General features: G+C 41.5%; 1 protein-coding gene across 1 annotated transcript; it reads left to right on the top strand.

Annotated features, from left to right (window-relative positions):
• The first annotated feature begins 3739 nt into the window (after positions 1 to 3739).
• LOC128893434 (uncharacterized) lies at positions 3740 to 16384 on the top strand. The gene is made up of 5 exons (XM_054154347.1): positions 3740 to 3993; positions 4515 to 4973; positions 5363 to 5664; positions 7171 to 7426; positions 9965 to 16384. The coding sequence occupies exons 2-5, from the start codon at positions 4713 to 4715 to the stop codon at positions 12326 to 12328; spliced, it is 3183 nt and encodes a 1060-aa protein (XP_054010322.1). The 5' UTR covers positions 3740 to 3993; positions 4515 to 4712; the 3' UTR covers positions 12329 to 16384.
• Positions 16385 to 16951: the final 567 nt, after the last annotated feature.

Below are 16951 nucleotides of genomic sequence, written 5' to 3'. Positions count from 1 at the left end.
GCAGCGGAAATTCCACGGAAAATAACCGACGTGCTGCGTCGACCGTGTTTCGTCAATAGGAGCTCCTGTGTGAGGGGATGAATTTTTGTTCGGTGCTTTGAAGTGCTGAACAGATTGATAAGAGAAGGGTAATTGCTGGGCAAAGTGGTAGAATGGGATCAGTTTTGGTCTAGCTGAAAATAAAATAATTCTGTCGGCTAGTAGAATAAGCTAGGTTGTGGTCAGACTAGGTAAGGGACAGTTAATAGAATACGATCATTTCTCGTCGAACTTCTGATTATTTACCAGAAATACTTCTACGCCAACTCGAGGAGAGTGTTTGCCTGCTTAACCGAAGTATTGTCCTTGATGACCCTCATTGATGACGCGTGCGGCATTCAACGTGCTAATGATGCCTCATTCACAGCTTCCGCGTAGCTTTACGCGCTGAATCTCAATAACGAGTATACAACACGGAATCGATAGACATTTCCCGTCGAAGACTTTGAATGGCACATCCGAACAGCTTCGGGTATAGGTCGCGACGGAAAATTCTCTTTGGCGTCTTTATTTATATCAAAGTACAGACTCAAATATATTCGACCGAGTCTTGTTATACGAATGGAGAGAAACCCGTATCGACGGCGTAGTCTTGGGAAATCGAACGCTACGAGAAAAGAATTTCTTGCAAGGGAATAACGACCGTGAACTGAGAAATGTCGATGTCAAATTCTTTCATTGGCTGTGAACAATCGAAAAAGTGTTGTAAAACTTTCTGTAATATAGTTTCCAAAGGCTGACATTAGCGATCTCGTGACATTTATAGGAAAAGTCGTCGGTTATGAAGTCTTTTTTATGAGGTAGTTCTGAAAAATTCATCTCAGGTTTGAGGAGTACTAATTAACTATTACCTCGAGGTGTTTGTAACAGTGACGACTTTTTTCTGGTTCAAGTAATAGTGATTTGATTCGTATTTTTTGTAAACAAGGAAATTCAGTCTTGCAAGCAATGGATAAGTCCAATGACGTTTACATTTGTGTAAGTCAATGAATATTGAAAATATATTCTTGAAAATACGATAAATATTCTATTCTCCCCCAAAAGGTCTTTCGAATCTCCTCCACGACACCTGAAACACAATCAGACATCTGTATCAGGTTGGATCGATCAGAAATTATTCACCCATGCCCACTCGTTACGTCACGCTGTCGTTATCAAACTGATGAAAGGGTTACGTAAATTTCCGTAAGCGACAATTGTAGAAAGGGGAGATAAGCAGTGAAACGAATCCGCTTGGATCGCGTCCGAAGTGACAGTTGTGAAACGGATAGCCAACAGCGTTGGTCTCGTGAAATCCTGAATCGGTTTCGGTCATCTTTCACCGTCGCGGAATAAACGCCAGAGCGAAACGGAAGTGGCATACATGGTGCAACGTGCAACTCTATCTGGCTGAAAATTGTCTCTCTATACCCTTTGTTTGATGTTCGATATCTCTTCGACGGTGATCCTGCCAACGAAAGCGATCCCAAGTGCTCCGGATCTCCGAACATCGACAGCCTTTTCGGTACAATAAAAAATTTTTATTTCAAAGATGATTCAAGTGTCGTAAATAAAAACGTAAATAGAAATTAGCTTTAGTACTTTCTATGTTTGCTGACGTAGCTGACTAAGCCACTTCCTAAGAGTGGCTCTTTTCACGGATGAAATAACCCGATCGACTCGTTATTTCGCGGAATTAGCTATTTATACCCGAGATCGATGAGCGAGGCGATCAAAATCCATCTTGATCAACGGTATGTAGACGAAAGCGAGTGAAAGGGCTGTTCCATTGATTAACCGACCTCGCATCGACCTTCCGCCTAGAGCTCCAAGTCAAAGCTACCCCGCGATGCGTGAAAAAATAATAGGGAAAACCAACCGAGAGAATCTACGACGCAAACTGCTAGTTACGTTGACGGTTAATCGCTCGTCCACGTATCACCTTTGTCGACGCTAAGCGATTAGTTTCAGCTACCATCGCTCCTACACAATTTTTCAATGGCAACCGCGAACAATCACTATCGCAAATAGTGTCACGGTTGGCAAATAGTCCTTCTATCTGTTGGACAAATTTACTGTTATATATATTGAGGCTTTTATGTACAATAGTGAAGGGATGTTAGATAATAATAATAGAATATTGGCATAAACTAGCACTTTTGTTGAAACTAAAACTACCGGGGGGGTTAATTTGACCACTGTACCATGTGTATTGTTGAGTAATTATTTGGGTGATGATTTCTGTAACAGTTTTTCATTCAAACTTCGTTCGAAAGTCACTCGATTATTAGTAATATTTGTGTCGAAACATTTTAAAAGAGAATTATTTTCCTTATTACCATTTCTCGTTCTGGTTTTGTAAATATAATCAATCTCACTTCTATTAGTCGTTTCCCTTCACATTATTCTCAATTTCACACTCAACAAACAACGGCCTGACAAACAATCAATGGCATCAAACGATCCAAACACCCAAATAAAATAATTCAGTCCACCCTCGCCCACTCATTTCCGTATACTTATTTATTCAATATCATCTGGGTCCTTCCAAGCTCCAAACTACCGTTTTGTTGCCTACGTGTCTAAGTTCCCGCGTGTCCCCGATGCGAAATCAGCAAATGTTCGACGAACGTGCCCAGTTCCCGGGTTCGAGGGGAGCTTGCGGCCCGGTTAAACGGCGAACCGAGCGAAATCGCGTCGAAACGGCCAGGAAGATCGCCGGTAGCCTTAATTACAGCGTCCCGTTACGCGAGCCGAGACGGATAATGGACGTGCTCGCGAGAAAACAGCCACGAAATGCGCTTCCACGCGACGGAATTAATTAAGCGTTAGCCGAGGGAAAAGAAGAGAGGAAAGCTTGTACGTTCATTCTGATAAGCTCGGAAACGCTCACGCCCGCTCGGAGCGGTTAACCCTGCCGGCGGTCATTTGTCTTTGAAAGCTTTAACGCCGGCCGCATCCGAATTGCAAATTCGAGATAATGGAAGACGTGCGGGTGAATATAAACTAGCCCCCTCCTTGTACCCCCTTCTTTGTGTAGCGGGACACTGGCGTTTCTTCGACGGTGGACGTGAGTCTGTTACGGGCGGATCAACTTACGGAGCGGCGAGGATCCAAGTTTAAGACCTAATTACCGAACATCCCGACAGGCACGGTGCACGCTCGTCTTCCGTATCGAGGCGCTATAGATTTCTGGGAAACGGGTTAGCGCTTCAGGGTGTTAAGGAGTGAACGCGGCATTATTTATTTTGAAACAAATAAACCTGGAACCAAAACGATTGGTATCGAATTTTAATTGTAAAGTGTAATACATTATCAACACAGAAATGAATGAAATATTCCAAAATGAAATTTCCATTTGATAGAGACGAAATGGTTCGAATATCAAGTATGCAATTTATAAGAGCACGCTTTAGCATTCGAGATTGTCGAAATTTGAAAAAAACACTCAGCGAATACGTTTGGAGTGGGCGATAATTTAGAGCGACGTAAATTGCAATCGTTACAAGGGCTGCAATTACGGTATCTGCGCGCGGATCGTCCAGGACACTTGATGCATTCCGCGAGATCGCCAAACACGCTGTATGCACAGCTGTTGCGCGTAATCGCGTGCAACGTCTGATTTAGCGACGGTGCGACCGCGCCATTAAAAAGCGTTTCGTAACCAGAGGGGTAATCGTAACAGAATGCGGATGTTTGTTTCAGAAAGTTCGAGGCAAAGGTGAAGCGGTGGAAGTCGTAAAAGTCGCGGCCAAAACGGCGATAGAAGAGAACGGGGTCAAGGGTGGGACCGTTACCGAAATCGAGTAATTTCCGGGTTCCATCCAGATGCCACTGCGTTTGTCTTCAACTGATGGCAATTTCACGACTAACCCATCGTCACGGCCTTCGATCGCGATTCGGAGCAGCGGAGATATTAGAGGCGAACTTTGAAGTCTAATATGGCTCTGAACGATTCGCGTGAAAGCGTGGAAGGTTAGTAAAAGTCATCCTTCTTTCTGGATGTGATTTAATGTTACTAAAACGAGCCTCGAGACTGGGGCTCGCAGAGTTTGAGTCATAAACGTTTAGAACTCTTCAAATTTAGATTGTAAAATATTAGAGTTGAGGATCTCTAGTTTAGCTTCTATATCGTTTGAATGTAATCTACATCACCGAATTCTGTATTACCGATGCTCACCGAAGGAGCACGATACATTACCCATAGACGGTACTCATTCCCCCTACTATATGTACAAAATATATAAAAATATACACAAATAAATCTCAGAGGTACTTACAGCTGTAACCACAAAAAGTTGGACCATTTACTTGGTAATGCAGAGTGATCTGTCGATAAGGGTCGGTAATGTAGAACTCTTGATTAGTAAAACAGTCTGCTCTTCTGGTGATATAGATCGCTCTATCGATATAGCTCTGCAATAAGGTTTCTCTGTTACCAATCATCGATAGCTGAAAAAATCAAATTCGCGATATCCGATAATTCTCGTTTTTAGGGTGTTTCTATTACAACAAGATGAAGGATAACGCATTACGTCGACAAGACGAGGAGATCGACTAGCTGAAATCGCGTGAAATTTCCATCACCTTGGCCGAATGCGTCATGTCGTCCTACGAAGGACGCGTCTACGAGCGGAATCTTACTTGAAGTGGCAAAGCCGTAGGGAAAACGGCTTCGAAGCTTGGAAATTACAATGTCAACGCCCGCTACCGACCCGCTGCCATCCACCGTTTCCGGGGAATTGACGACCGCCCTTCTGCCGACGGTTACCAAGATCGATACGCGGCTGGATGTCAATCCAATTTCGGTGGTTTTGGCGGTGTCAATAGTCTGCATTTTAGCACCAATCACCATCACGGGAAACTCCATTATTCTGGCGGCGTTCTATAGATACAAGAGGCTACGGACTGCATCCAATTACCTCCTGGTCTCCTTGGCCGTCAGCGACTTCGGGGTAAGCGTTAAAAGACTTCTATAGAAACGAGTTACTGTCGTCAGAAAATCGTGAACCTCAACATGGTGATCTCTAAATCCTATTAGACCGTACAATTTTTTTGATAATCTTAATCAGGGGTTTAGAAAATATCACATTCTATTTTGTAATATGGAAAGACGTAATCTTCAGTCAGAAATGACCCCAGCAGGAATTCATTCGACCCCCAGGTCGATAATTGACTCGATCACATCCTACTGGTCGATAATCCAATACTAGCGATTAACTGCCAATGTCAGGAAAGTGTTGTTACATCATTTAGCCAGCTTTTCATAGAACCAGTCTCGGATATTTGTCGATATCTGGTGTCAAATCGTGCACATAGTAAATGCAATATTACTTTGACGCAGATTGGAGTGTTTATGCCCTTTGGGATGCAGCTGGAGCTGTCCGGTCTCCCGGAGAATGGCGTGTCCACTTTGTGCATAATCCCTTACTGCATAGCGATCGCGCTGTGCAGCGTGAGCGTCCTGGTGACCGTGGCCATCGCCGTCGATCGCCTAACTTCGCTGGCGCAACCCCTCAGATACAAGAACATCATCACCCACAGTAGCATCGAGAAGTACATCGCTGTCTTCTGGATCTACGCGATCGCCGTGGGCCTCTCGCCGTTGATTTACGCGAAGACCATAGGCGAGACCCAACCTCACAGGTGAGGATCATTCTTGAACCTGTAATCCTTCTTCGTAGAATTTTATTTCAGACCATAATACATAGACAAAACGTGGTAAATGTAATAATATCATTGGAATTATGTTTGAGTTGGCAATTGCCATTTTCCCTGTTAAATTAGAGTGTGAGTCACGCGATTCTATCGTGCCAAGCCTGTGTCACGATTAACGATACACGAGTTGATCGATTCAATGATACCTAGCTTGACATGACGATGGTATTTTATTTCACTTAGATCGTCCTTGAAGCGTTTAAAATTCTCCGTCAAAGCGCATGTTACTCTAATTAAACTCCTTTCTTTTTTTCTTTGTACAAAATTAAATTAGAAAATGTTCCGCGACCTTGTCAATGCTTCTCCCAACATAATAAGTTCTATTTAAAGAATTATTCTCATCGATACAAGTATTGTCACGAATTTACTCATTTTTTTATATTCATATTGAAGACTACTAATGTAATTAATATATTTGCATTAAATACATTTTTTAATACAATATGCAATTCTACTGATATATTAAAAGAATAATGTCTTTTAATAAAAGTATCGTTACGAATCCATTTTTATTTTGGGTTTACACAGATTGTCCAAAACACCAACGGATATCGAACCAAAAATGTACGTCACGCGAATCCAGAAAATACTTTCTATTGAATATTCATCAATCTTCTCTTGTTTATAAATATTCTACAACGGTGTCGAGTTACCATGGACACGAGTCGACAGATGACGCGAGTACTTTGTCTTTTATCAAGTTTCCTGTCTATTTGCCATCTCGTCTTATACGAGGGCTCGTAAACTCGCAACTGTGCGAGCCAACAAACAAAACGAAACGCAAAGTAGAACCTCCACTCGATAGAGGCCACCAGATTAAACTCGTTTTATCGTTCGCCCGTTATCGTCTTCAACATCGTTTGCCATGACAATTCACTTTTCCGTTACAACCGTCGAGGTAATCGAATTACTGTGCAAAACGCGTGGGGGGCGCGGATTGTTGAAACGTTAGATTCTATGAGGATTCCCTCGATCCCCAATATCTGCCCCAACGGATATTAGGGGTAGCATCTGGTATTAAATTTGAGCGAACTTCGATACTAAAAGTTACTCGGATACGGATTGTCTGTAGCAACCGATACGAATGAACACAGTTGCGGGCGTGTTCTGGTTGGATTCATGCGACTAGAAGATTAATAATTATTTGAAATAACTTTTAGTAGTTCCGTAAAGGACTCCAAAACCTCGGTAATTTAAAACGTTGATTACTCGCTCGTTCCTATTGAACTTTCTAAATGAAGAAACAAACGAAAACAATTTCGTTCGTTTCGCAAGCGAATCAACGTCGGACGCTAGTCATTCTGGCCCCACGTGCCTCACGTGTGAGTGAACGCGTACACGAGGGGATAAAGAATGAAACTAATTAGACGAAAGTCGAATGGTTGCATAACGAAAACCGGCTAACGAGTAACATTGATTGGGTTTCTATTGCAGCGGGAACTGCAGGTTCGGGGCAGCGGTGCTTCCGCCTGTGAGGGTGTTCCTGGTGGTCGCCGTATGGGCGCCAAGCGCCCTCGTGCTTCTGGGTTGCTACATGTACGTGTACCTGGTGGCTCGTGCACACGCACGTGCGATTTATACGGTGGAACTGTCGTTCAGGCATCAAACGCAGACCATGGCATTGCCGCGTTACGGTCAAACACTGGCAGTCACGGTCGGCGCGTTTCTCATCCTCTGGCTTCCCTTTCAAGTGAGTAGAGAACACACGTGAGAGAACCCTGCGTGTCACATAAATCTCCATTTATATCCCGCGGCTCGACGCGCGTGTAAATTCTTAGAGATCAACCCCTTCGCTGCTGCAACGCCACGCTCCGCCTGACTGTTATTACTCTCGTACTACTTGTGTGTCTGACGCGTGCGACATCAATTCTACTTTGCCGGTAAAATGCAGTTCCAGGGGCTACTGACGCGAAAATTTAGGAGACACTCCACTGCGTTCGCGCTGGAATGGACATTTTTCTTTCCTATGTGTATTTTTCTATTACTTTAACAATTTAAAGATCGTTACATTCAGTTACGAGTATTTAGTTATTGCTTGGGGCACTTGTTCTTGAACTTTCTTGGATAGAAAATATTTGTTTCGAAAATTGATTCCATCAAGAATTCCAACTAAATTGCATTCACTCTTGTGACCAAGAAAGATATACCAAGTGTCACAAATAAGTGAAAATGATCATTAACGTTGAATTTTGATGCGATACTTAAATTTCTTTCAAATGACGATGTTTCGTCGCATACACTGTCGGTATTCGAGGCGAGTAAAAATTCAATTGACAGTACACATGCTCACGTGTCAGGAGGTGGCTGGTGATCGATTGATATTGACGGGAATCGACAGGGTGAGCTCCGTAATGAGGTTTTCGTGACGCGTCTGTCTCCATCCCCCTTTGGGCGAAACTTCCGTCTGGCTGAAGGGTGAAAAACGACCCGTAACTTTCGAAATTGCCGCAGCGAAGAAGTTGCGGAAACGAGCGTTCGGGCTAACCGCGAGTAGAGGGAATCCGAGCTTCTGTAAACTTGCGGCAAAAGCGTGTTCTTTTCTTTTTGCCACGATTTTCCTGGCTACCGTGAAAGTAACTCCCCAGTCACGACGATTACAAACAATTCCCTTGTATTTCCTACGCGTGCTCGTTTTATCTCGGCTCGCAGAAATCCGCAGAGGTTAATTGAATAAGCTTCCACCCGAGGAATGATCATCCGATATGAATTTCTCGTAATTCTTCCTCTTCGGTTAGAGATTGAACATTCCTTATTCGTCTTTAGTATGGTATTTTCTACTGTGTGCAAAAAAGAAAAAGAAAAAACTTCAAATTGAATATTCAACATATAAAACTTGACAATATTTAATCCTCAAATGAAAAAATATTTGCATCAGACTTTCTGTTGGATGCTATAATTATCGTATAAATAAGTTACAACGCTAATAATAAATTTATTCAATAATAATCAATATTATGAAACTTCTATTTTGTGATTGCAATTTAGCGGACTATACATTTTCTTCGACTATTTATGCATCGGAGTAGATGGCACTTTTCATCTATTTATAATGATTATTTATAATGTTAGCCTTTACTTTAAAAAGTAGAGAACATTCAAGTGTGTAACGAGATCGTAGCGGATACAGAAAGAATACTAACTATCGCGAGCCAGAAAGCTAAATAAAAAACACAAGTAAACTGAAAAAAGAAAATCTTCCTTTGGAACTTTTCCTCTTTTTCTCTTTTCTTTGTTTTCCTTTTCCACAACTTTCCTGCCCGCGTTTCTCGTTTACTTTCTGTATCTTTCATAATCTCGTCAGAACTTGCGTATAATTTTTCCTGCGATCATAAATTAGGCGAAAATGTATATTACCATCTAATATTGATATATTCTTACCTTTCTTATAAACGGTATCGAAAATATTGGATTTTCTGTGCAACTTCCGAGCGAGCAAGTGTCGAGAGGTATTCTAGACTGTGCGCTCCAACTTCCGTCGATAAAATTCATGTTCTGCTTAACATTTATATCGCGAAACTTTAAATTGCACTTTGAAAATCAACTTGTACACACTTTTCTCTGTGTTCGGCCTAATTCTAACTATCTCTGGAGCAAACGCAACAACATTTTAAGTATACGAAATCATTAGCATCTATCTTAATTTGGTCATGAAATCAAAATTTGGAGATTTTATAAAGAATAGCTAATTCTATTATAAAGAGAATGTCAAAAATCAATGTACATTATTTCGTCGCATTCTCAACTTTTTGTCTTATGGAGTTAATCGATTTGTGCAATGAACGGCTCACTTAATAATCAAAGTAGGAATAAAATGGTTAAACCTGCAAGGTTATCAGATGGTGCTCTGGAGAAAACGTCGGAAACAATCTTTGCAGAAACTACTTTTATCGAGTGGATAAAACAAAATGTAAACTTTATATCTGTCTCGTAGATATAAGAGAAAAGTGAGTGCTAGATAAGAGAGGAATTTTAAGAACATTTGAAAGCCTGTTTATTTTTATGGGAAGTGTTCCAAAGCTATTTAACTTTTTAAGTAAAAGCTCGTTTCACAGGATACTTCTTGTAGGCGAAGTTTAATAAAATCGTCTCATAAATAAACGTGGGCGTCCAGACATTCTTAGAATTTCTCTTGTCCATGATACTCACTTTTTACGCTTTATATACACTCAGTCCCATAAATATTCGTATCCTCTATATCTATCGATGAAATTAAATTGTAATTTTCCAGACATGCATGTTGCTGGACATCTTCTGTGGGACGGAAATCCTCTCCGAATGGGCGGTGGTATGGCTCGGGCTGCCCATAATGGCTCACAGCGGCGTGAATCCGTGGATCTACGCTTTCCATCACGGCGAGATGAGGGTGGCAGCTGGAAAAATCACTGAAAAATTAGTGGCTTTATTCGGAGTGACTCCCAGTCGATACGGTTGCTCCCCTTTGAGACGCGGCTCCAACACGAACCTGGAATTAGCAGAGGTGAACAACAGCAACGATAACAGAAGGCATCCCGTGGAGGACTGCTTCGCTGCGAAACCAAACAGTACTTTGTACACCAGCAGACGATGCTTGAACGCTTCAGGAAGACACACGGACATCTCGCCCGAGAAGAACGTCGATCACGGATCCTCCAAAAGCAGAAACTCTGACATAGTCGACGAGGACATCCACGATTTGACCAAGATGCTCGACCTCAAGTACATAATCGACCGCAATCACATGATCGACTCGAACCACAACATAGATAAGATAAAGAACCTCAAATACCTACTAGACCCCACGTTCAACAAGATTCGTCACCTGAGGCGACTGAACCACAAGAGACTCACCAGCAAGAACTTCTCCAAAGCGTCAGAGCCTAAGTTTATCTCCTATCAGAACCTGAAGAGCGATGGAACCTTGAATCGCAAGGCACTGCAGATGAACACTATGTCTGATCCTGTTCTGAGCGCCGACAGCCCCATGGTGCACACCAAGGACTTCAACGATGCCCTAAACTCAGTCAATGCTAAACGAAGAAACTCTAATCTCTGCTCTTTGTCAGACCCTAACATCAAAGCTGCGATAGGGCACTCCTCCGACGTGAATCTGAGGTTACCCACTAGCGGGAACGTGGTCGAGACGCACAGATACTCCGTGCAGAACTTGGACCACAACAGGTGCGACGGAGGTCTAGCTAAGCACGTGATGCTGTCACGACAGTTGGAGAATCAGAGGAGATTCCACGTTTACCCCCGTCCACGAGTGAAAATCAGCAACCCTTTTGGCAGAACGAGTCCTAATTTGAATTTAAAGCTTCAGAACAGCTACACGTCGCCGTCCACGCCGGACAGCGCGAGGTCGAGCCTGTTGAGCAGCCAGAAGACGTCCCCTAAGCACGTGATAATCACTCCTAACCATCTGGCCAACGTGATCCACCTGGATCACGCAACGCCGCGGCAGCTGGAGCCCAGAGACACGGCCTCCAGGTTGCTGCAGGCCAGAAGGAACATCGAGATACTAAAACATTCCGAGTCGATAAACACCATCGAACCTATGACTCGCGTCAGGTTGCTAGAGCCTTACAGAGTCATGGAGACCCTCAACGTCCCGACGATACACTCGGAACCGCCCAGCCCCATAGATCCTCTCCCCCTAGCGTCCCTACAAGAGGAAAATACGAGGAACTCCGACTCGTCGAAGCCCTCAATCGATATCGACCGATCCAAGTCCCCTCTGAACAATAGGAGAAGTCCAGTCAGACATTCTGACCCTGTGATACCATCCGTCTTGCTGAACATCGAGGACTACAGCGAGAATTGCGATAACAAGGACACATTCAGTCAAGACGGTTCCTCGAGTAACCTCCCCTTGTCTGGCCTGGCGCCCTCGATAGAGCCTATAGATCTGTTCGAGGCGTTGATGAAGAACTCGGAGAGGTTTAGAGAGGGCAGACTTCCAGAACCAATCTTCGCTGAACACGACTCCACGAGGTTCAGCTCGCGCAGACCTTCGGATTCGAAGTGGTCGGAGTCTTCAAGGAGTCAGGAGATCCTGTCCAACGTGGGCGAGCACCAGACTTTCCCCTCGTCGTACTCCGTGAATAATTTCCAGGTGTGCAACAGTGGCAGCGACCTCAACGACCTGACGTCCTTGGATCCCTTCATGTGTCCGGACGCCTTGACGTCTTCTTTGCGCGAGTCGTTCTTCAGCGCGCCGTCCGTGCCCGATTCGGAGATCTTCACGTCCTTCGAGGAGAACGACGAGTCCATCCAGACTCCAGACTCCGAAAGGGAGCTCTCGCCTTGCCATTTCGCGTCGACGATGAGCAGGAAGAGGTCGATGAACGAGGCAGAATTCCAGAGCAAGTCCACGGATTCGGTGTTTCGAAATCGGTCGACCAGGTCCTGCACGATACTGCGGCTGGAACCGTCCTTGCATCTTAGCAGGCTCAGAGTCAGGCCAGGTACCAATTACATTATCAAGGACATGGCAGGCAGGGGAAACAAACGCTTGGCGCCTCTCGCCACGCCGACACCCACGGACATTTGCACCCCCACGTTCGAGTTCGTCTCGGAGATCAAGGGCGACAACGGTGTCGGCGTTAGGGTATAGATCTCTTCCGGGTGGTGGAAGCGTTATTTTTCGAGGGAGGAAGAACAAATTCGCTAAGTGGGATGTGGGCAGTTGTAATGGGCGAAATTCGAGAATCTTTTTTTCAAGATTTAAAGACATTATTTTAGATTGAAATCTGTAATTAAATGTTGAGAAAAAAATTCTTGAATTTAGGCTATCGCAACTGAACGTATTTCCTTGACGGAGATTTTTACACGTGCGTCACCACGCGCGCCTACGTCTGTATTTTTATAACAGCTGGATGAATTATTCTGTCTACCTGCTTAGGAGAACGTACTGAAGTAGATAACAATTATCGTGAAATAATGGTATCGAACTTTCAAGTTGGACTGTGATAGTATGACGTGTCTTTAGTGGGATCATAGAACGATCGCGTCAGAGAGGAAATTCTACAATTGTAGCCTTTGCCGATGATTAATCCTTCGACTCTTGATGATTATCTTGGAATGCCTGGCGTTAACCGCGGAAAGCCAGTGGCATTTATTTTCTTTCTATTTTCTCCTCCTAAAAAATAGAAACTTATTTCAGTACTAACCATTGAATCTATTCACTTTTTGAATAATATTGAACGAATAATTAGAGGAAATTGTTACTATAGTTTTACTCGAAAAGTAGAAAATTGTTGTATATATCATACTTAGTATTCTCAAATTAACCATATATCCGAGAAAAAAGATTCAGATTCGTCTAAATATTTTAAACATGACTCCTCGAACAGGAAAAGCACTTCTTTCAAAAAATTACTTTCAGAAACTACAGTTTTTAAAATGTCAAGCTTCTCCTCGAACGAAGTTCAACTCTTTTTCAAATACAAATACAAACAAGGCTCGAAATACCTTTCAAAGTCGCTCAGATTTTACGAGTCCTAGGATTAACGTCGTAACAAGAATTTGTAATATACTACAGAGACTACACTGACATATTTAATATATTAATGAAAAGTTCAAAAGTGTGAAATATATCAGAAGTCAAACGATGTCGAGTTTAGTATAACTGATTTAATTAATCGTTTATAGATATATGAGAATCATTGTCACAAAAGTCGTATACGTATACAACGACAACTCGATTTGCATTTACGAGTATCCTCCGAAGCATAAATTGCGTCGATCCACTATCCTGTTAAAAGGTATAGCATTCTGCGTCACCAGACTTTGCCTCGCCCAGACCTGAATCGTTTAAACAATCGCGCAAACCGTGCCAAGCAAGTTGTGCAAATTTGACATTTTTTTCGAAGAGCGACGTAAGAATTGCAAAGCTACGAACAATATTACCGCTTGTGTACCTGATCGAGTTCGATGATTTACAGGCAAGAATAGTTCTTGTCAGAGCATCTATTTTTTAGGAGTCTCGCAACTAAAAGCCTTCGATATTTGATCCTGCACAGCCGACAAAATCTGTCCTTTCTGTTCTCCAAGTAAAAATGATTTCACGTATTCCTTTCTCATTCACTTGTCTAGTCACGATCAGTCCACGTAATCCTAGGTACACAATTGTAATTAATTTAAGCGACCTAACGTCCGAGACGATTGTCCGCGATTTGCTCGAATTCCTGCAGAATTTCCAACACCAACAAGGCGTGAGTTAGCGTGACATCGAGTTACGATATTTGTTGTTACGAATAACTAATGTGGAAATTCTTTACCACCCCAAAAAAGTGATTTTTCCACGACAAATGATCACATACAAAAGTGATCCGAGACAATATAACAAGCTGTGCTTAATAAAATTGTATGGTAGCACTGTGGCGATATTTTTCCAATGATAATGTATAGTAGGTAGAACGAAAGAAAAATCGAGTGTAACATTTCTTTCTCCCTACAATACTAATTATCAATTCTTCTCTCTCTATGTAAATTTTCAGATTTCAGATTTCCCTTTCTTTGTAAATGATTTACTCTGATATGTGTGTTTAATCTTGCCACGACCTCAATGTCACGTGAACACACGCCTCGACGTAAAGCTCTGCGAGATTACTGCAGAGTGTGTAGATAATTTAGTGTAAAGTAATAACAAGAGATCGTTGTTCCAATGTTAAGTCTTGTCTAATGAGAAGGGGGTGAACGAGAGTCGTTTTAGCGTGGTGTTATTTATTTAAGGAAACTGTACAGTAGAGGGAACGTAAGGACCAAACAATTTTAAACATTCGTACTCTGCTGGGCGTTGTCAATCCTTGGTTCGTAATACGTACTCTAGGCCCTCGATATTCCGCCATTCGAATAAATGAGCGAACGCTTTAACCGAGGTCTCTAACTTTTGTATTATACAGCTGTAAAAGTCGCTTCGCCAGTTCGAATTCCTAAAAACTATCTCGGGACTTCGTAGAACGTCCCTTCAAACCACTCAATGCCAATTAACCGTTAAAAACTACTTTTATACATAAGTTCTCGAAACGGTGCCCGGTGAAATGAAAATTATTTTTGTCACACGTCCGCGGTATTTTTTAAAATGAATTTCCCACCTCTGCGCTCATCTGTGTGCGTGTGTGAACTACTTATCAATAGAAACCCTATTTTTCATTTTAAAGATACAAGTGTATGCGAACCTGTAATTATAAAAATATTCCGTACAGGGACTAATCCAGAAGTAGAAGTGAATCTTCATTGGACTAACCATAGGTCTTAATAACAGGGAAGAGACTTTTGCTAGAGAATAATGTTAAAAAACCAGTTGCAGACTGCAAAATATTGTTGCTAATGAAATTCGGAAATTGGTAAACTATTTGCATTCATCGATTTCGTTTATTTAAATCGATTAATTTTTGTTCAACAAACGGATATTTCGTTAGAAATATTTATTTAAAAAATTTATCCAACTAGTTACAAATCAAAATATTGTCACTTTTAACATTATTTTCTAGTTCTCTTGGCATCTACGAAATTTATTTAAGAAAGTATTTGATCGAACACTTTGGGGTTAATTTTCGCCTCTTGAATGGAAATATCAGCTGGTACAAAATGATACGTGTCTAATATTTTTCAATACTCTATCTGTGTGCAAAGTTTCATAAAAATCGGCGTGTTGGGTGATGTTCCTTCATGCCTCAGATACTCTTTATTTTTATGAATACTATTTATGTATGCTTATCCATACATCTTTAAATAATTCCTGCGTATATAACTCAATCCTGTACTTAATATTACGGAATCTGAACAGTCTCTATTGGAGTGTCTCCGCTAGAAGTAGTTTATTACCGGCAACACGGAAGTAAATGATTATTTCGTAATAATCGCGGTACTCTGAATTCCTGTTTTGGATATACAAGCTCAAAAGAGTTTCGAACACGGCACGTGACACGTGCTGAACACGTTTCGCTACGTTGACGACTGTAAAACGATGTACAATCACTTTTTTCTTTCCACAAGTGTAATATAATAAAATAGGTTCCGTATTTTTCATTCCTTACGCGATTCGTTCTACGGAACTGTCTTCCATTCGTGTAAACGTGTGGAGAAACAAAGGAACGAGGACTGTCGTTCATCTGCAGCGATTTAAAGTCGCTTTACGGGGTACACGCTCGATAATGAAATTTCTTGTACAAAGTAAAAGATAACGTTCATCGGAGTGGAGTGGCACCGATATATTTTTATGAAGAAATCTATTATCATTCTCTGTAGATACGAAATGTTCGAACAAACACGGAATCGCGAACAATTTCACCTGAGACTGTATATTACGTCATTGTTTAGCCAAGTAAACTACTATATATTTGCGAAGAATGATTGAATCCGATGAAAACCGACTAATTTGTCGACAGTATCGGTAATTAAAATTATACGATGGGCCGTTGTAAAAAATAAGCGATTGCGTATATTCCTGTTATTTCAACGAAGAATAACTCACCGATAATTTGCCAGAGGATCGTGAGCAGATGATTGTACTGATTCGCTTTCAATTTATTACGTGTATTATATCTTCCTTTTCATAGTCTTTAATATCACTGATTTGCAGTAAGATGTAAATCCAAGATTAAGCATACGATGAGTCATATGTTTTTGTATATATATAAAAAAAAGTGTAATATATTGATTAGATTAAAACAATTTGGTTTCGTCATTCTCCCTCTACTTCGTCGGTCGGTAAATAAAAATAATTTGTCTTCGTTTCATTATTTCTCTGCTATTTGCTGGTTGCCTGTACCAACTAGTCTGATAATGTAGTCTGTTTGGTCGGTAACGTGATTTAGAGTAATTTGGGTTCGTGCTAGCTTTATCGATAAAGTAATTCACTACTATTAACATATGCTACAATATAGATTCCTACTGCTATCGGTCGTGCAAATAATTTTTTTTCAAATTTAATTATCTTATTATTACGAATTAGAATTGCTTCGAGATTAATGTTCATGTAATGATTCTAAGTTTATATAATGAGAGGGAGCATACAATGCTATATCACTGGTAGATAACAAAGCGGTCGATACAGCGCTATATCACTGGTAGATAACACAGAAGTCGGTAAAGTGCTATTTCACTACTGTTAGATAATAATCAATCGGCATAGAGTAGTGTTGATAGATTCCTTAATTTTCGAGTAGAAAAGAATAACGTTATCGACTTATACAGGACATTACAGACACATAATATGCAATGTTAAACACCT

This window comes from Hylaeus anthracinus, unplaced genomic scaffold (genome assembly GCF_026225885.1).
Source record: "Hylaeus anthracinus isolate JK02 unplaced genomic scaffold, UHH_iyHylAnth1.0_haploid 3, whole genome shotgun sequence".
Taxonomy (NCBI): Eukaryota; Metazoa; Arthropoda; class Insecta; order Hymenoptera; family Colletidae; genus Hylaeus; species Hylaeus anthracinus.
The sequence above is the reverse complement of the archived record's forward strand: the minus strand, read 5'-3'. Positions and strand labels throughout refer to the sequence as shown.